Genomic DNA, 16,107 nt, shown 5'->3' on the forward strand with positions numbered 1-16,107 from the left:
AGGTGGTGCTCTGTGCAATTCATTGTGTGGAAGCTCTGAGGTGATGTGGAAAGGTGCCTTTGAGCTCAGAGCGCATTCAGAGCCGAACGCAGTGACCACACTCCCAATCCACCCACATAGAGTGGTTCAGATTCAGCGGATATTTTTGCATGTGGTATGCAAGTGGTCTGCAGACCATGAGGGCCAAAACGGCGACCGAGGCATTTCCTCGTGCCGTGCAATGTCAACAGGGCGGCTGCGCCGTGTCAGGGTGACCTTCTCTGGCTAGCAGCCAACTGACCTTCGTGGATCGGGCCAGACAGTGGGCCTGCCCTGAGACCTAAGGCGGGTGCCACTAGATTAAGAACACAGCCTCTTCCAGGCCACCACGGTGGCAGCTATGTACAATGATGCGATGAGTTGCATCAAACGTGGTTACTTTACCAGGTGGTCCTTTGTGAAGAACCGAATCGTAAAGAATCGCAAAAAAGGATTTCTGGCTCGCATATGACAGCATTCGTTGAGCTGAGTACGTCCAAGTTTGGCTTTGTCCAACAAAGCAATGCAAAAAAGCGAAAATAATCACATTCATACACAACGAAGATTGCTCAATAATGCGTTTAATGGATGACAGTGCATCATTCTAAAATTTTGTTCAGGTAGAGGGTTTTTCTTATTTTGGTATCGCATATTGCATGCATTATAGTTATAGTTGTTTAGTTTTGTAACGCAAGTGCAACGACCATGACGTCTGGTTTGAACAAAGATATTTTGTGAAATGTCTGCCGAACTCGCATAGGTTGTCGGCGAGCGGGCAAAGCGAATGACGCAAAACTTTTCGTTTGCCAAGCGCATTGCATGAAGGCACATGGTTAGCAGTAAAACGTTCGGGGTTCGGAATAAGTTTAGACAAAGTGGTGCGGAAATGAAACCCTATTGACTGTATCGTTATTGAAAGCTCTTTGTGAATAACGCCGCACAAGGCCGGTAAAATATTTTTCCAGCATGGAGGTCGCTGCTGCAATTTCTGCCGGAGATCAAAGTTGAGGGCAGAACGCGTTTCGAACGATTCAGAACCGTATCATTTCACCACCAGTGCCATTATCAGCAAGTGCTAGTTTTGAGGGCTGCATAGCCTCCGCGCACGGCAACAACCACCTTCCGAAACTATTTCAACACATTCCAGTCCTATCATTTGCCCATCCTAACTGCTTGCACGTAAGTTAATATCATATTTTGGCCCTCGTTCAAATATGTTTTCCCTGGTGATAAAACGACTAGGTGAAATGATATTTTACACGCATGAGCTGCTACAAAAGGGTTATCCCAACATTTGGTAAAATGAAATACCAAGGCTGTGATCACTAACCTTAAAATGCAATACGTGCAATAAATCAATGCAGTCTGTTAGGTGGGAACCCGTTTCTTTATTTTGCTCATACAATACTGTGAAACTGCCCAATGGAACGCAAGGATTGCACCAAACGCATCGTGCATGACGTCATGCGGTTTTTGGAGATCAGCGCTCCCGTCTATGTCAACAGAAGTCTGGCCAGCTGTTCCGGCTTTGACAGTAGCGTTGGTCCGCTGCTGCAGCCGGTACCTGTTCACAGCGCCCAATGCCTTCTTCGCCGGCACGCCTGAGCGGGTGTGTCTGACCCTGTTCGACGTGCCCGAGACCGGCGACCTGACGCTGACATTCAGGAGAAGTGAGAGTAGCCCGACGTTCGCACAGCACACCCAGCAGGTGTCGGGCGTGGCGGGTGAGTACCGAGCCGGGGTGTGGCGGCCCAGGGACCTCGTGACCACGTGTGAGGCCACAGCTTGTCACTCACTATCTAGTCTGAGCTGGGTACCGATGCCGTTTGCACTGGTCTCAACAGCGAGAGAAGTCTAGTTACGGCCGTGTCGATCTTTCTCAATATGTCTTCTTGATTAAAGGGCAATTCTGGGTGCACGGTGCACACTCACAGTTCAAGAATAAAGCTGAAAACCAAGGTAACCAGTAAGAGTTTCTGTGAAGATTTTGTCTTTGTGGCATTCGGCCTGATATATTTGTGTCCGGCACAACACCGGGCTGTATATCAACGCCTTTAGCAAATGCTCTGCCAATCTCTTAACGCCTGGCAACTATTGTAATCCGTTCGCCGGCATTAATACAACATTATGATAGGCAGCACTAAAAGTTATAACAGGGGTTGAAGAGCTTTGGTCGCCCTTGTAACGTCTTAGAGACATGCGAAAGGATAATGTTATATTGGGAGACACTGCACATGTAGCGCCCTCAACCACTCTAATCAGGCCACCAAGTCAGAAAGCGTGCTTGATGTTTTTGGGCATTATGGTTATCATAATGAACGACTGTTTACAGCTTCAGATATGCAACTGCACCCCCAGGATATGCATTGACGCTCAAAGTCAGTAAACACACGTGTTGATAGTGCCGGCGTGTTGGCAAGGAATGCCTCGTGTGCATATGCCTGTTTCTTGTAACTGGGGACATGACACCACAGCAGTGTACGAGCCGGACCGGAGATCATCGGTCGCTGCTCGCTCTCTCGGCGAGTGGACAAAGTGCTTGACATCGTCACCACTGACCGATCTGAATGTACCCACCCGGTGACGACGAGGCCAGCCACACCATCTGTCTCCATGAGCGCGCTTCCTGGCCACGCCACCCATCAGTCGGCTCAGCGTCTTGGAGCGAAACCGGCGGCTCCTCGCAATAGCATGGCTTCGTTAAGCCCCCATCCTCCCTACGGTGTTCAGATACACGTGTCGCTAACACGATGCCGTATTTCAGGTGGGTCCAAGGAAACATGCTTTGAGGTTCAAACACCAGAGCTTGACGATTTTACCATGTGGATGGGTCTGGAAGTTACTTACCCATCCGCCGTCAACTACACCATCTCGGGAAATCAGTACATCTCTGTCTTGTAAGTCAAAGAAAGTGTCTAGTCACTACAGTGTACTGAAGGCGTCGTACAAATTGTTTAGTGCATATGTGGATACATAAACATATTGTTCTTTATGAACACTGCGAAACACATTTTTGGTGTAAAGTCTTGGCCTACCAAGGATGATTTGGTACGTGTTTCTCCGTTCGTCAAAAATCAGCGTGTATATTGCAGAAATGATAGGGGCTACAGCTACGCCGATGTGTTGTTTGATGCACTTGAATACGCTCCCGGACGGCCGGTTGGAAAACCTTCGCTCGGGTGACGGGTCAGTTTGCCCCCTGAGATCTCAGGAACTAAGAGAGCTAGGACCACCAAATTTACAGGATGTGTTGGCCTGTACATGGACTAAATTGAGTCAAAGCTTCAGTCTCCTAGGTTGTGACATTTGGGTCAAGTAAGGTCAAAACAACGTCAAACTCAAAGTTGCTATCCAAAGTGTCCCCAGAACTCAAATACCTGTTCTACGCAAAAGATCGCATGCCCATTCAAGGTCAGTGACACTGCTTGATCCGAATATTATGGTGACCCTAAACACAGAAAACTGCTTTAGGTTATACATTTAAATAACCGGCAACGATTAAGCTGGGCAGTATGTTCCTAAAAACGAAACATTGACATGGGTCGTGTTGGGTCAGTGACCTATTCCGACCTATAAGAAGTCCCTGCAAGATGTCTAATGCGGTTCATATCATGTACTAAAAACTACACCAAACAGCAAGCCCTGGAGTAATAAAACAGATTGGTTTTGGCCTTAGTGTGACCTTCATATCTGACCCTAGGTCAATTTAATTTGGTCATACAATTGTCATGTTGCCTATGAAGTTATCTCAGAGATGCATGGCTTCGTCTAGCACTCCGTCATTTCATCATGTTAAGCGATTCCCTTGAGATTGACTTCGCTGAATTCATAATCTGACATTGACCTACCTCAGGTCAGCGGCTTTACGAGGTACATCCAGTTTTTGGATACCACACAGTCCACTATTCAGATTTCTACAGCCAGTCCAAATTTGGCAGGGCTACGTCGTGCCGTTTGGAAACCATTTAGGAAAACCCTCGGTGGGAAAAATTTGCCCCCCCACCCGTGCACGTGTTAATCTACAAACAAGGCTTTTTCTAAAGACAGAACCTCTTGTGACACAAGGTGCGAAAATTCAACATTTCATTTGAAAGGAAGATCTGACACCACAGCCGGGTGTATACACGGCTGGAGAGTACCATAATGCTGGTAACAGCGTATAACGAGTTCATCTGTGTATAGTGTGTGACCAATGGACGATCGTGTAGCATGCGTGTTTGATGTTTGTCGTTAAGTGCAACTGTTGTCTTGAAGGTGAAGCTAGGTTTGCATGGTAGCCGTACTCTGATGTCCGCCTACCCGGCTCACAAACGTGATGTGTGCGCACTTAAGTACCGGATTCGATTATTAAGTCTAAAACATTGAACCGAAATACATTCGCCCGCAATACAATTTGTTATTATTAAAGCATTGGCAACACAGAAGAATACCGCTCGTTTCAGCTCGAACAACGCGCCTGAAGATCATGTCTTCATTCAGACAGACAAGTACGTGTACAAGCCGGGACAGGTGGTCCGCTTCCGCGTCCTCTCCGTCAACGGGGAAACTGAGGCCGATTTCGGAGCCGGTAAGTCACACCGTGTGGTCGGGCGTCTCCGGCATAAGCGACTTTTTCTTGTTCTGAAGTAGTCGAAAAGACGTGTTGTCAGTTTATCAAAAGTCAAAAACTCATGAAAATCAAGCTGAATGCCCGAGGAAGAGAGAGAGAGAGAGAGAGAGAGAGAGAGAGAGAGAGAGAGAGAGAGAGAGAGAGAGAGAGAAGAGAGAGAGAGAGAGAGAGAGAGAGAGAGAGAGAGAGAGAGAGAGAGAGAGAGAGAGAGAGAGAGAGAGAGAGAGAGAGAGAGAGAGAGAGAGAGAGAGAGAGAGAGAGTCTCTTTGGTCCGGCGGGGGCCAATCTCAAAAACTAAGAGAGCGAAAACCTACAACATTGTTTCTTCTTTTTCATCGGAATAAACGCCAGGAATTACGCCAGGTGGTATGTTCCTAGAAAAAAATGACTTGAGACATTTGAAGTCAGTGACTTGACCAGACCTTTAACAAGTCCATGGAAAACGGCTGCTGTTTCTCCTGTAATTGGTAAATGAACAGGAGCAGCAGAATCCACCCCATACAGCAAACTTTCGAGTAAAACAAGCTATTTTGACCTCGGTCCGGCGTACATGCGTAACTCTGGCCTAGTGTAATTGGCCTTAACTATGACTTGAATTGTTTCATTGTCTGGGAAACTATCTGCATGGCTTGGCTAAACATGGTTAAACATAATAGAACGCATTACATACATGTATATATATATATATATATATATATATATATATATATATATATATATATATATATATCCGTCCCATGAACTCGGAACACTGGCGGGGCCTGGCGGTTCTTACACGCGCAGTGCAAGCAGGATCATACTTCTTCATGCCCCTGGTTAATGCATGCCGGTAGTAAGGTCATTAGCGTAACTGAATTAATTATCCCCTAGCCGTGCGTTATTGGTGTCATATCCCACTACGCTATCCAAGTGTCCGTCGGTCGCCTAGCCAGTTGGTCGAGCTGACTCTCTCTTCCCACTGTCTTCAGTTGCCGCAGATTTACATCGAATCGCCGGCCGGGACGAGGGTGGCGCAGTGGACAGATGTGACTGGTCAGAGCGGGCTGGTGCAGCTGGAGATGCAGCTGGCCGGGGAACCCAGTCTGGTGAGTGGTGCAACTGGGGTTACAGCGGACAGAGGAGCCCATTCTGGTGAGTGGCGCAGCTGGAGATGCAGCTGGCCGATGAACCCAGCCAGGTGAGTGGTGCAGCTGGAGATGCAGCTGGCCGATGGACCTAGTCTGGTAAGTGGTGCAGCTGGAGAAATGCGGCTGGCCGATGAACACAGTGTGGTGAGTGGTACAGTTGGAGATGAAGCTGGTCGAGGAACCCAGTCCTATGTGACCCAGTGTGAGTGATAGAGGTGCAGACGTAACGTGTCCGGCGAACAGCGTGGTTACTATGCGGGTGGGTGGGCGGGGGGGGGGGGGGGGGGGAGGAGCTTGAGCGAGTCATGATGTATACAAAGTGCCACTCGTGTTTACCATCTCGCTTGTCGGTTACGGGCTGTGGTAGAAATTAACGGAGCTGCGCTGTTTTTCGTTTGTATATTTGTTTAAATACAGCTGTTTCGAAATCATGATGCCCACTCATAAACCATATTCGGTGTTGCATGCGAGTTCGCCGCACTATTATATGATGAATGTGGTTGCTATAAAGTATCGGCTCCTTACATATTTTTACGTAGTATTGTTTTCCGCTAGCAATGGATGTAGTCCACAAATATCTTAGCTAAGCAACAGGGTTTTAGAACTTGCCGGTACATGGTTAAATCTATCGTAATTCGAGCCGTAATTCTGAAGGTACGTAAAGTGATAGAGTAGAAGTTTACAAATCCTGGATGACGGATCAACTCCAGATACAGTATGTTGTATGGGCCAGATGCTTCAGTACACGAAACTGATGGCCGAGGCATGCATGATGCTACAGTCCGAAAATTTTGATTCACGTACTGTAATTGAGCTTTAAATGCCACTGAGATCATGAAAGTCGCCACGCTTCCTTCAAACTAGTGAAGATGTAACTGCACCAAGCCTAATCAGTGATTTATGCGAGACATGCCGATATGATAAGACAAGACATTAGGTATAATCATTTCGTCGTTTACCTGACTCATGACGTAAGTCACTGAAACATGGATAAGATCAGCATAGCATATATGCTCGATCAGCGTACAGAGGCGTAGACTTCCGCGCGGTAAGCAGCGGTCTTCAAAGGCCAGCGTGCTCTGAGTGATTACTTTGATATGCATGTTCAGTTTCTACCGGTCCATAGCAAGTTCATATCAGATATGGAATTTCTGTTCCAGAATTTTCCAGGAAATCAGTAGTTCACAAAGACTGTATCAACATTGATGCCAAGCTTCTGTTGGTTCGTAATGTATTTAAAACCTGATGTGTGACGTAATGTTTAAAACGACTGCATAGTATGATTACACAGTTAAGGGCGCTCACATCTTTTTTCCCTTTACGCTGGAACATTGGTGCTTGATATCCCTCTGCCAGACGTTATAGGATAACGGAACATGTCGTCGAGTGGAATGGATTTTAAGCAATCATGAAATTACACATGCAAGCGATTTTCTGCCTTCAGCGATGTGTCGCCAGTGGGAGTTGGAGAGGCAGGGGGAGGGGCAGCCACCCCACCCTCCAAAAGGGCAATTCCAGGTCAGGGGCAGGAGCTCGATCACCCTCCGCCACGGATGGGTGAATCGGAAGACAATGGTTCGGCCAACAAAGGTACTTTGGTGGATAAACATGTGCAGAGTTTGCAATACATTCCACTGGCGTGTTAAAACCTTTGATTAATCGGCATGTCCTGGTATACTGAAGGCCTGTAACATTCGTGTTGATAACTAAATATAGATTTAAACCATCTGTAAGATGCTATTGCAGAAAAAGGAAGTCATGGTCTATGCTGCTTAGGTTTCCATGTATTTGGGGCTATCAATATCTTTACTCAAATACTTCAGTCAAACATGCTTAAACCATGCCACATTTGGTATTTGGTTTGGTTGCTTCCAGCTTGGCTCAAAACGCTTTATCTCTCGGACAGGCCATGCAGTCACTGCAGGATTAGCATGCAAGGCTGCTCAGTGCGTAACAATCTGTCGATATATCACCGCGGGGGATCTCCTGTGCCGTCTGGCTGGTGGCCCGAAAGTCTGTTCCCTAAGTCTGAAAAGTCTGAAAGTCTGTCTATTCCCCGCCTCGTTGTTTGCAGGGTGAATGGAACATACACGTAGCGACAAGCGGCGAGCGTAGGGTGACAAAGCCATTCAAGGTTGAGGAGTTTGTGCTGCCCAGGTTCGAGGTCAACATCCAGGGTCCTTCATTCATTCTGTATGATGCCGAGGAAGTGACGTTGAAGGTGCGCGGAAGGTGGGTGCCAAGTGTCATGTTCCGAGATGTGTTGTGGACGCCGTTGACGGGTGGACATTCGCGTCATGCGTACTCGTTTACCCCTTTGTGAATACTGTGCCGATGACCCACTGAACCGGCTGCTGAGCCGTACCGCATTAGTGTGAGGCGTATGTGTGGTGACATGGATTCCCGCGTTTACAAAACATCTAAATGGTGATAACTTCGTCCTATAATTGTGCTGTCTGTAGATGCATGTCTTTGTTAGTCCTATTAGCTGAAGTGCTTTTCGAAAGTTGTTTACATTAGGGTTCGATGTAAGAATACTGCAACCATTTTAGGTACACCTGCGACAAGCCGGTGCAAGGGAATGCAACGATTCGTGTTTCTTCTGGTTTTGATCATGGTTAGGAGGTTACCCGAGATGGGGCACATAAGTGCAAGCGTGGTCTCCATCACAAATGCAAAATGTAGAGAGATAGAGAAGAGAGAGAGGGAGGAGAGAGAGGGAAGGAGGAAGAGAGAGAGAGGGAGAGGCGAGAGAGAGGAGAGAGAAGAGAGAGAGAGATCGAGAGGAGAGAAGAGAGAGGAGAGAGAGGAGAGAGAGAGATGAGAGAGGAGGGAGAGAGAGAGAGACGGAGAGAGAGTAGAGGGAGAGGAAGAGGAGAGAGAGAGAGGGAAGAGAGAGCGAGAGCAGAGAGAGAGAGGAGAGAGGAGAGAGAGAGAGAGGAGAGAGAGAGAGAGAGGGATAATCGTATCCAGTAGCCTTCTGTTACTGTGTCCTTGACATCTCGGGACCTCCCAGATCTAAAGGTCTTCAAGAATCCCCAAGAATTTACTGAGAAGCTTTGGGGTCGACCGCAAGACTACCTTAAGTATACTTCGAATTCTTTAGGGAGCCTTGCCAGCATTCATAGCATTTGGGTCACCCCTCGCTGTGAGATGAGGTCCGGTCAGTTAAAATTTACCTAGCTCAAGCTTGGCACTTTGCTTTAGGCTAGTCACTTTAAGCAGTCACTTTATGCTATTGAGCAAAACAATATATGCCACATTCTTGTCAGTTTTGGCAGGACATGCTTCTTACGTCTTTGAAATAACCCTGTTTTCACCGACAATACGTGAGCAATCGGTTTTTTTGCTTTAAAACTTTTTAAGTTTTACGCCAGCGCCTTAATTCATGACGTACCGTCAACTATCCGCCTCTGTTTAAGTGGCGCAAGATATGCATGGATGCCGCAATATGCATAGCATACCAGCACCTGCGTCATATAAAGCTGCCTTGGTTGGCCACCCGTGGAGACCGTGTTGCGTGCTGAGACGTCCCCCAGACGGCCACTGACTGGTGCGGCTCCGTCTGACTCCAGTGAACGCTTTGACAGACGTCCGGGGCCGACTGTGCCGTGTTTCGAGTCAGCGGCAGTGACCTCGGCTTCGGAAAAACATTCGACAAGCCTTACAGGCTGGAGGCCACCGCCGAACTCACAGAGGATGGCACTGAAGTCACGATCAAGGGGACCAAGACGTTCCTCATAGCATACCAGGAGCTGAACCTCGAGATTGACCTCTTGAAAAGCGATTATTTCAAGCCAGGACTTCCCTTCATTGATTGGGTGCGTATGCGCCAAACCCACTGAATGCAAAGTTGTTTTGAAGGCATCGAGGTCGTGTTGTAAAAAAAAAGTTTAGATTCCTCACTGATATGTGGATGGAGACATGCAGAGAGACACTGTCCGCGTGGAAAATGGCATTATCGTATTTTGTCCTTAGCCTGAGTGCAGCCAGCAGGGATGGTTTGGGCTCTCAATGACCTTCACCGAAGCGAACAGTTGGTTCCGGTGGCTAAGACGCCAGTTGAAGCATGCCAAGAGGCCACCGACGGGGCCACAATAAACTTTGCACTTCATATTACCAGCATGTGGAATATTGCTATAATATTGGGAGACATTCATACACAGACACGTGATTGATTCATTCATATTCAGTATGCATTAACATTGATGCGCCATGTGCGACCTCAATTTGGATTAGGTGTCTTTGTGTCCTCACAGTTTCCTACAGATAATTTTGTTTTATTTGTTATAAGAGCAAATTTTTCTCAATGCTAGGCTCTCCAGAATATTGGGATAACACGAAAGAAGATTAGTTGGTCGGCAATTACGCTGTCCGAGCTTTTCTCTTAACATAATTTATTTATTTTTCTGTTTCTTTCTTGCCTTCGCACTCCTCTCTTCTCTATCTTTCCCTTTTCGAATGTAATGTGCTCGTAACTTGCAGCAGGCTTGTAAATGGTCTGCAGGACTACTCTTTTAATTGTGGTATTGATACGTTGATCTCGGTGCTCAGATGGGGTCCGTTGAATCTTGTGCTGCATTGCGACTCAGCGCGTTATTAGATACCGCAACCGTATCAATACTAACGCAAAATATCTTGGATCTCTTGTTTACCACAATTATTTCAACGCCCGAAATGGGACCTTGTGACCTTATCCTGGGTCAGCCCCCCTCCCCTCGTCCGCAGCTGTGTCGAGTGTAGTTGGAAGTGCTTGGCTTCGTCCCTAACTCAGCTGTGTCTACTTCCACGTTCAGATCAGGGTAAGCCACCCGGACGGCACACCAGCTCCCGGTGAGCTGGTCCAGCTGTGTTTTGAGACCCATTGGACGACGACAGAGGACGGAATCAGCACCACGTGAGTGCTTTTAAGCGTTATCAGTGCTCCTGTCAAGAGTTTCACAAAAAGAAGTGCATTGATGCTTGGGTGTTGTAAGCTATCTTGCAGAAAATAACCCAACTCCGATGTCCCAAAAAAAACCGATGAGGTGAGGATATCAAGCAATCGTTGGGGTTAGGAATTTGGCTGGAGTACCCACATCTAACATGAGGCTTGACCATCGCTGAAATAAAAGTTACTAAATGTAAATGACCGGCACAAGCAAATGAACTAATCATCTTCCAGTCCTCGTGAAATTTGAAGTAGCTGATAGTTCTAGTGTTCGGTACGTACAGATATATAGATAACAGACAATAGACGTGTTTAATAGAGAAAGGACGTGGTTTGGGTGGTGGTCAACCTAACCTCGGAACGGTTTTCTAGGCTGACTTTTGAACAGCGTTACAAAGCAGCGTCATACTTTGCGCAACTGCAGGGTATTTGCTAGTCGATTGTTCGGTGTAAAAGCATTGATAAGCTGTCAGGTACCTGACCTACACCAGGTCAAATTTAGGTCATCACTCAGCGAAGGCAGGTCCTGGTGAATGGTTCAATCTGATGCGACAAAGGAGTGTTGGACGAATTCGCATACACATGAGATGGTTTTTTGGACAATAAAACAAGTAAATTCACAATAGCGATGAACTCCATGGACTTAAGGTCGGGCTTGAAGGTCATATCGATGTCAAAACAAAACTGTTTTGTGCCTTTTATACTTGAAAGCTTGTCTCTTGCGGTAGTTTGTGACGCTCACTTTCCATTTGCGGTAACAGAGACGTCATGAGGCCTCTTATTCGACTCAAAGAAGATCTAAGGAAGTCACAGGTCTAAAATGACCTCCACCAACGCATTCGTGTTAGCTAAATTCCTTACGACGTTACACCTGATGCATATTTAACTTAAAAGATCACAACAGCCTCGTAGGATTCCGGTCACTGTTACTTTCTGAAGGTCAAGAAAGGTCATTGGCTCGGTTGCCTTGACCGTATAGAGCTCATTTAGATCAAATTTGAGGTACATAGGTCATGATGTTTGGGTCAAGTAAGGTCAAACAAGGTCAAACTTCAAGGTTGGTCTAAAAAGTGCCTCGAAACCTAGATGCCTGTTCTAAGAAAAGCTAACATCTTCATTTAAGGTTAGTGACTTGTCATGACTTTTTGAAGGTCATGGTGGCCAAAATCATACAATCATGCTTTGATTTTTGCATTTGGATAAACGACAAAGATTACGCTAGGCAGTTTGGTCCTAAACAAAAAAAATATTCACCTGGGTCGTTTTATGTCAATGACCTATTTTGAACTTACAAAGTCCATGGAGGGTACATTATGCGGTTCTTGTTATCAATAAATTTCAAATGGACACCAGATACTACCTCGTATAGCAAGTCCTAGAGTAATAACAGGTGGGTTTTTACATTGATCTGGCCTTCATACCTAAACCAAGGTTAATGTAAGTTGTTCTTTCAATTGTTGTGCTGCCTAAGAAAGTATCTCATGGACGTATGGCTGCGTCTTACACTCCTTTGTTGCCTCAGATAATACAGCCATTATCGTTATCATTAGATCAGATATCAGAACGATTCGCTAGAAATTTACCACGTTGAATACATGGCCTAGCTGTGACGCGCCTCAGGCTAGTGACCTTACAAACTTCATCCAAATTTGATACTAAACGATCTGCTCTTCAATCGTCTACAGTTATGCACAATTTGGCGCGGCTGCGCCACGCCGTTCGGAAACCAGTCTGGGAAAACCTTCGGGGTCAAATTGACCGCACCCGAGCACCTGTTAAAACAAGTATTTTGGCTAAAGCGGGCTTTCGTGAGGAGTCTGAGGGCATCTTGGACACCGATCTGAAGTTTGACAATGGTTGATCACATCTGGTTCGCAGTTCATAACGGGACCTCACAATTTTACACGAGTGAATTTACACACATGCTTACCCATCCTGCATATTAGGTGTCACTAACTTTCTCACTTTAAGATATATCAGGAGATCAACTTGACCCCGCATCCAACCCAAGCATGTCGTATTCGTTGGTCACGTCGCACATACGCATGTTAAGCGAGTGTAGTTCCCAATGACTGGGAAGTTCCCAGTAACTCGAGGAGTGATGCTCTCTATCTCTGCACAAAGGTACGTTTGGAGGTCTTCTGCCGATCCGGTCTGTCTGAACATCACGTCTGACAGCAGAGGCGTGGTCGCGTTCACTGTGCCACCTCAAGATCAGGAAATTGAGAAGATATCCATTCAGGTAATTGAAATCTCCTTTAAAGCGTCCATTATCTGAGACGGAGGAGAGACGGGTGATGGAATCAAGGCCTCCCGTTTGATTGGCTCAGTTTGACATCGGCCCCAAGGACGTGCGCACATGGTGCGCTCCTGCGGCCTGTGCCTCTCGCTCATGTGATTCATTGATATCTGCGCAACTAAATGTCAACGCTGAACAACCAGGAGCAGAGGCATAATCACAAGCATAGTGTGTATGTGCGCTGTTGTTTCAAACCATGTAACAAATGTTGTGTGGCTGCGGCGCGTTAGACCAGGTCAGCAGCCAAAATCTTTGAGTTGTTCCCCTTTTCCTTCATCATGTAATCGTGCACATGCCCCTGTTCAACCCTTTGCTGGGACAAAGCAGGTAACTGGTCAAAAATGCACGTGCTTCTTCTAGTTTTCGAAGTCATTCTTCTTTGCTCAGTGTCATGCAGTAAGCTGGGAAATATGAGGACGGTAGTAGTAATACGAAGGGTGATGTGTGTGTGGATGAGTGTGCGTGCGTGCGTGTGTGCCGGCTTGTGTGCGTGCTTGCGCGCGTGCTTGCGCGCGTGCGTGCGTGCACGTGTCATTTTACGAACTGAGAAATGCGATATTGCTCCTTTTCCCTTAGTTCTGAATAACAGTGCCGTTCAGTCTATATCTGTATAGCATCGTGGAAAGGTCTCAGGCTTGAAGACGTCGTACCTTGCGGTATCTTATTGACCATTCGTCGGTCACATGCACTAAAAGAGGCACCACTTTCATGCCAGTGATGTAAAGTCAGTAAAATCTAACCACTGCGAGAGCGACATTCCAGTGACCGTTAACGTGTGGGTAACCAACCGGCTACTCGTGCCCACCTCGCGGTCAGACTTCCATGGAATGTCAGCCCGGTTACTCTGGCGCTGCAGGCCACGACGCCAAAATCGTCCAGTCTCAATTACGACATCACGGGCTGGTCCTCTGAGTCAGGAGCCTTTGTGCAGCTGCTTCGGCTGCCCCGCAAGGAGTTCACGTGCGGCGCTGAGGCCCACATTGACGTCTTCTTCACGACCCGTCTGGGATCGCAGTTCGAGCTGTTTTACCAGGTGAGCTACATTTAGAGTGTACTGTACAGACAACATTCGAAAATTACAAATAAAGAAGTCATGCTGCACGGGAGGTAAAATAAGGCACTTTCCTTGTAGAGGACTGAACGCACGGGTAGTGCTGTGAATGGGAAACGTCTTCATGTCATTCAGACTCGGATCAGGCCTCAGACATAGTGTTCTGGTATTTGCAATTTAAAAAAAGCTAAGACTCCAGGCGTCGTTATTTAATAGCGTCAGTCGTAGCTATGCTTTATAAGGGGACAGTCTTATCCTCCTGCTACTGTTTGAAGACGTGCCTTTAGCGGTCATGCTGTTGCAACTCGCGAAGCAAGACCGAGGCCTGCAGTCGGAGAAGCGTGTTGACCTTGTGTTCGCCGGGCGCGTCAGGTCATGGCCAACAGCGACATCTTGCTGGCGGACTTAGTGCCGGTGACGTTTTCCGAGGCGGTCGACGCTTCTGCACTGCAGGAGGGCAGGGTTGTTGACCTGCCCACGGTGTCCGGGCCACACCCCGTCGGTGAGAGAGGCGTCACCGGCTGGTGCGGCTGGGTCGCCTAATCAGTGTCACGATAGACGGAGCGGTTGAAGATATGTCCCTGACGCTGGGCGGTTTGTGGTACATAGCGTGTAGTTTAAGAGCTGGCTTGAGTTTAGTGTTTTGTTGATGCACGATTTTGCTGCACTCGCTATGGAAATCGCTCTGCGCCGTTACAGCGTCACGCACTGCGTCCAACACAGTCAAGCACCGCCGCATATGAAGCGCCTGGCCCAGAACAGTACATAACAGTACACGGTACATAACGGACATTATAGCTGAAGGAGTGGCGATGACACCACGCAGCTGATCATGCCGCGCATGACTGAGGAGTGAGAAAACTATGGCCATTTTGGAGTTTGCACGTGTCGGTACCAAGATGTCAGCCCCGTAACAGTTTGTGCGTCTGGCATACTGTCATCAGCCAGCTGTTATCCATGTAACCGGTGAGCCACGGGCAGCAGGGAAACACCAACCGGTCTGCGTCAACAGGTCAGGTGGCGCTCACGATCCCAGTGACGTCATCCATGTCCTCGGGCTTCCATGTTCTGGTCTACATGGTGATTGATGGCGAGGTGATCGCGGACAGCCAGTCGTACGCTGCGAAGCACTGTCTGGACAACCAGGTGTCGCTGCGCTGGTCGCCTGACCGCGTCCAGCCACGGGACACCGTGCATCTGACGTTGACGGCTGCTCCCGGCTCGCTTTGTGGACTCGGTGAGTGGTGGGTACTCTCCGTCCCCGGGGTGACAGCCTTCTTACAGTGAGTGGTGGGTGCACTCCGCCCATGGGGTAACAGTCAGCTCTCGGCGAGTTGCGAGTACTTTCCGTCCACGGGGTAACAGGTGGCTCTTGGTGAGCGGTGCATACGCTCCGTTTATGGGTGACTCATCGTCTCCGTTTGTCCGTATTTCCCTCTCAACATTCAGTACTCCCGGCCACCACTTTACCTAGAGGCCAAGTTGATGGCGGTTTTGTACGATTTATGTGAGTAACCACCGTCATCAAGCCGGAGAATGACGTCCCTCACCACGTCATCAAGTCAGAGAATGACGTCATAAACCATTGTGAATGATCCAGGCATCAGTGACTCCACATATATTTGACCATTCGCCATGCATTAACTCATGATACACATCATTTCACTGTCGTTTGGACCAATTTTTAAGCTCGTTAACTAAGTGCTATCTGCCCAGCCTTTTCTTTTTTAGAGTCCCATTTTCTTTTATTTTCTCATGTACCTGGCTCCATCGTACTGAAGCGACCACACCATGCACCGTCCCTGCATATGCATGTTCGTTTATGAGCAGTGCTTTACATCAGAAGTGACCATATTCATATGTGCTACCATGCAACATGTGACTACACGCTTAAGACAGCTTGGCTCACGGATTTTCTCATGATAGGATGAATACCTCGAGTGAGAAGATCAGTTCTGAAAGCGTAACGAAACTGATATGTCCGTGGGCCTATGATTGATTATATAACTATGATCACCCAGCCCATAACAATGTCCAACAGACGCTGTTGGGTGGAGATGTATATCGTCAGGC

At 47.5% G+C, this 16,107-nt stretch overlaps 1 protein-coding gene across 1 annotated transcript; it reads left to right on the top strand.

Annotated features, from left to right (window-relative positions):
* Positions 1 to 176: 176 nt before the first annotated feature.
* Positions 177 to 15,321, top strand: LOC119103078 (alpha-2-macroglobulin). The gene is made up of 10 exons (XM_037226525.1): positions 177 to 250; positions 1,576 to 1,742; positions 2,783 to 2,915; positions 4,498 to 4,585; positions 9,345 to 9,575; positions 10,551 to 10,651; positions 12,809 to 12,926; positions 13,840 to 14,016; positions 14,407 to 14,536; positions 15,047 to 15,321. The coding sequence occupies exons 1-10, from the start codon at positions 177 to 179 to the stop codon at positions 15,319 to 15,321; spliced, it is 1,494 nt and encodes a 497-aa protein (XP_037082420.1).
* Positions 15,322 to 16,107: the final 786 nt, after the last annotated feature.

Source organism: Pollicipes pollicipes, unplaced genomic scaffold (genome assembly GCF_011947565.3).
Source record: "Pollicipes pollicipes isolate AB1234 unplaced genomic scaffold, Ppol_2.1 Scaffold_5724;HRSCAF=6776_pilon_pilon_pilon, whole genome shotgun sequence".
NCBI lineage: Eukaryota > Metazoa > Arthropoda > Thecostraca > Pollicipedomorpha > Pollicipedidae > Pollicipes > Pollicipes pollicipes.